Source organism: Neltuma alba, unplaced genomic scaffold, assembly GCF_004799145.2.
Source record: "Neltuma alba isolate B1F8T4 unplaced genomic scaffold, ASM479914v2 tig00013774_pilon, whole genome shotgun sequence".
Classification (NCBI taxonomy): Eukaryota; Viridiplantae; Streptophyta; class Magnoliopsida; order Fabales; family Fabaceae; genus Neltuma; species Neltuma alba.
The window spans coordinates 13,508-18,365 of NW_021637901.1; the positions used below are offsets into that span (position 1 = coordinate 13,508).

The 4,858-nt window shown below is 32.8% G+C and overlaps 1 protein-coding gene across 1 annotated transcript; it reads right to left on the minus strand.

Moving 5' to 3' along the window:
* Positions 1 to 2,273: 2,273 nt before the first annotated feature.
* LOC114739124 (uncharacterized) lies at positions 2,274 to 4,034 on the minus strand (the record flags this gene model as incomplete). Its single annotated transcript, XM_028927167.1, has 2 exons — positions 2,274 to 2,752; positions 3,358 to 4,034. Coding segments are annotated over 2 exons (866 nt in total), but the record flags the coding sequence as incomplete, so codon positions are not given.
* Between the last annotated feature and the right edge of the window lie 824 nt (positions 4,035 to 4,858).

A 4,858-nucleotide genomic window follows, 5' to 3' on the forward strand; every position in this document is an offset into this window, starting at 1 on the left:
TCCTATTTTGATCAACTACTTGGATTAGCTTTTAGAAATAATTACTTAAAAAGTTAATTTAAGTGGTTAGTCAAAATAAAGGAAAATCATTTTTTTTCTTGTTAATTTGAGATATGGTTGTTTCATGTTATCTTATAAGAGCCACATTTTTCAAATAAACACATCCTAAATTTGAACAGTTTGGATTATTTATTTTATTGTTTTAAATTTTTAATAACCTTTTATAAAATATTAAAAATGACTAGTTTAAATATAAGAAAATAGTTTAAATGAGAAGTGGTGAATTCTAAATTTAATTTGTGACGACAGGCTTTGTGGTTAAGGCTAATTAGGAACGGAAAGAAAATCAAACTCAGATGAGCTTGGCTTTTATTTGTTATTTCAAACAAATATTGAGCTTTTAATTATTTTAGCTAGTTCAACATTTTAATTAAGTAATTATAATTTTTGACAAATCTCACATCTAAATCAACTGAGAGCCTGTTTGGTTAAGTGGTGGGATATCAAATAAGCCCGTTTAAATTCAAATAAGTGCTTATGAAGCATGTTTAGGGTGTTTGGATGATTTTTATAAAATCCCGATGAATCATGATTTTAACCTTCCACCGCACTTTTAGGATAAGCAATAAGAAGTAGCTTTTGCGTTTGAAAAATCCCGATGAATTTTCAGTAACTAAATTTTCTCTAATCTACCCCTCATTCTAATAGTAATTATTTTAATTTTTTTTATATTTTCATTCATCTCTTATTTATATGGGGTCTTTTATTTAATATTTGTACTACACATAAATTTTGTAAGTAATTTTAAATAATAATAATTTTAACATAAAAATAATATTTAAATATTCATGTCATTTATTAAATTATATTTAATAAAATTTAATATTTAATAAAATTTATTATTAAATATAATAATTATGAAAATGTAAACAACTTTATTAACTTCATGTCCTTTTTAGTAATTATACACCCATAAGTGATTTTAATAAATAAAAACCAAATATAATAACAATTCTTAAAATCACTTATAAAAAAAATATCCAAACATAAATCACGATTAACTAGTGTCACTTATAGCCAGTATCATTTATAAAATTCACGATTATCTAAAATCACAGTTATTCACCGCTAATCCAAACGGGCACTGAACAGTTATAATTCATTTTAAATGATATTCTTGTGTTTAATATTGAAAAAATTGTAGACCCTTGAGCTTGGTTTACTTTTACAACGTGTGTGTATACATCTACATAAGTGTTTGTCATCAAACACTTTATTAAAAATATTATATTCATTTTCTTAACAACTTAATACCACATTATTAGATGGTCCAAAAGAGTTCCTTTTCCACCCTATGCCATCTTATGTTGACCTGTGATCTTAATAGTAAATAATTAGTTCAATTATATCCTTAATATAGAAATTATACAACCAATTTGATGATATTAAAAAATTAGTTATTTGTCACAAATATGTGTTAGTCTTCTTAAACTAATTTGAAAATATTAAAACAATTAATTAAGTTAATTATTTGTCACAAATGCAGTCTTCTTAAAATATCCTCTCCAATCACACTTAACAGAAGTATTTTGAGAAAGATTAGGAACAAAATAGATTAAGATATTATATTTAGGATCAAATCTAACCCTTCCAGCTAGCTCTTATATTAAGAACAGGAGATATCATTTTTTTTTTGGGGTTTTGACGTGGAAATTTGTATCAAGACTAACTTTATTTCTGCAATTAAGTGAATGCTACCACTTTAAGAAATAAGTTAAATGACCCACGTGATTGTGGGAAGCTTCAGGGAAGCTTGATTTGTATCTCAATCTTGTAGGCTTAGTCCCCAAGGCTCCCTCATTCCAGGTTTAATTCTGCAGATCTAAGCTTTTCTTTACTGCCTCGGAAGGTTGCAATAAAGCTATCAATACTCTGTAGCTCCCATCCTCAAACAAGAGGAAAAGAAGAAAATTTGTGAAATACAGATTATACTTCAATGCGCTCAAATTTAATCATAAGGCAAACATAACCTAGCTCAAATCATAACAGAAGCTTTGCAGGTCGCTGATTGGATGACAGAGTTTGCTCTGCAGCTGCAAATTGGTTTGCATTTTTTTTTTGGTTGGTTGCTCGGAATATCCTCCCACCCGCATAATAAAAGACTAATCTCTTACTGTTTGCATGTTTTTTATATAAACGGAAAACACGTGTGCTATTGATATAATCAAAAAATATTTTTTTAACCTCATTAAATATCCATCTTACACGTAACATCCAAGAAAAGAATGAAATTCTAATAACATGAGCACCTGCACATAACCTATACAACCTAATTTCTATTGCGCGATACTAAAAGCATAGTTTCAATCGTAAAAGAGGAGAGGAGTTGAAAATTGGACCCTCTACAATCATATAAAGTCATACATTCAAGGAGAAAGTGACATTAAAAGAGTGTCTGTGGATGACATGTACCTCTGTTCAAACTCATTCTATTTCATCTCTATCTCTCTCTGAATGCATCATATGTAATCACCTTATAAGTGTAAAGGATTTGAATTGGTCCTTACGGTTTCCTCAAGGCAGATGCTGCGCCCATTACAATGGCCATCACAATGCCGATACCAGCCCCTATTGATGCGCCCACTGCTGCGGAATTCAACGAATTTGCCTTCGCTGTGGCATCTTTACTTGCATCGATTGACATTGGATGTTCTCGTGCCAACTCCATCATTAGTCTATCTCTAGCAAGTTCCTGTAATAAAGGCATTAAAAATGAAATTACTATTATCCATGTTTGTTATAAATTTTGTTCTATCAAATGAACAAGTAAACCAATTCGCTTATGGAAAACCCTTCACAGCTAGCTCTTCCTGGAGCTGACAACCACCAATGCTGATACTGATTGATAGACACGTAAGAGGGATGGGGAAACCTCCTAGGAGAACCAATCCACTTGAATATCACATGAAGCATCACATATTACTCAATGTGAAAGTTCAACTAGATGTCACATATTATGTTGGTTCACATAAGAAAGCTATAAATTTCATGCTCCTAATTTGAATTTACATCACACCCCGCTTATTGACTTTGCACATTCAAACTTGAATCTTTCGACGAAATTTCTAAGAAGAAGCTTCACTTAAACCTCAATTTGACTGCATTAGACCTTTCGATTGTGAACTACTCAATGACTGACCAGTTTTTGCAGCTTTTGTTTGCATGTCCTTTCCTAATTTTTTGTTTCAGATATAGGAAGAAATATAAACAAATAAAGTAAAATGTCATGTACATGTCAAAATAAGAATAATTAATTGAGAACAAACGAGATCTGATACTATGACAAAAGATTCTCACCTGAAATGAAGCCTCTTCGTGATTATGTAGAACGCTGTGGACTCGCTGACAGAGAGAGTTAACACCTTCAACTGGAAAAACAATTTCCTTTCTCCGGAAAGGCCTCCTAACAACATTAATAGGAGCAAATAAAAGCTTTTGAACACCAATTCTTCTGTTGAGTTTTTCATTGCTCACATGTGGCGACAAGGAAGCCTCAGAAACAGTAGCCATAACATATGGACTGGAATTTAAAACTTCAGTTGTGCTTGGAGATGCTTGGTATGCTTTTAAAACTGCTTCAATTGCAGCCTTTTGGTGGTGTGCACTAACAGAGAATTTGTTTGTTATTGCAAGAACCCAAGGAATCCCAAGAGATTTAGCCTCATCCAGAAACAGGGACAGGACAGGCTTTTGTTCAGGCACACTGGAAGTATTGTATCGAGGTATGGTATGTGATAGATTATGAACAAAAACAATCAAATCTGTCTTCGAACTCAGATCACGGATTCCCAACCAGAGTTCATCCTTGAAGCGAGAACTTTCTTTATTCAGCTCCTGCAAAACAATGGGATTGCAAGTGAGTGAGTGTTGCCATACACAAACAAAGAAACCAGTTGAAGAGATGGCTGAAAAGTTGATCCATAGACTGGCCTTGCAACTTATCTCTTCATTGACAATAAATTGTACATATATAACTTAGGAACTTAAATACAACCAACCACATAACATGCACATCATACCAGAGATGCATCAGAATATCTTTGCAAAAACTGTTATCAGAGAGAAAGGAGAGAACGAACATCTCAAAAGGCAAGTTTTGGGGAAAAAAACAATTTTGAAAGTTAAGGCTTCTGAATTAGGAGTGTTATAGGATGAGTATCAGCATACACGAGTTTTAGAGTTTATTATTGTCCAAGTGTTTCTAAGTTATTTCTCGAGATATATAGCACATAGGATATTGCATGTTGGAGGAAATTTGGTCTCTTGGAAAGCAAGAAACAAGATGTGGTTGCAGGGTCTTGCACAGAACCTAAAATCATGCCATGTCCTAGCAAAACATCTGAGCTTATTTGGCTAAAGCAATATCGTCTGGAGTTGAAGTTCGGAAGTATTGATGAGATGGACTTGGTTTTTGACAACCAGGCAGCAACGTATATTGCTTCTAATCCAGTGATTCATGAGAGGACCAAATATATTGAAGTTAAATTATCACTTCAATAAGAGAAAATATTCAATCCGGACATCTTGTTACCAAAATTATAACTCAAATGATCAACAAGCAAATTTACTTCCTCTCTTAGAGGCCCTCCAATTAACTATGTGTAACAAGCTTGGTGCAAATCACCTTTAGATACTCCAAATTGAAAGGGAGTGTTAGAATAGCAGTACTAGTATACGGTCTAGTATAGCCTCTAGGGTTTAAGTAGTACATTGCGCTGCACTGTACCTGTCCCTTTTCACATTTTTCGCCCCCTATATATGGACGTGTAGAGGAGGGAACAAACAAAACTTAAATTCA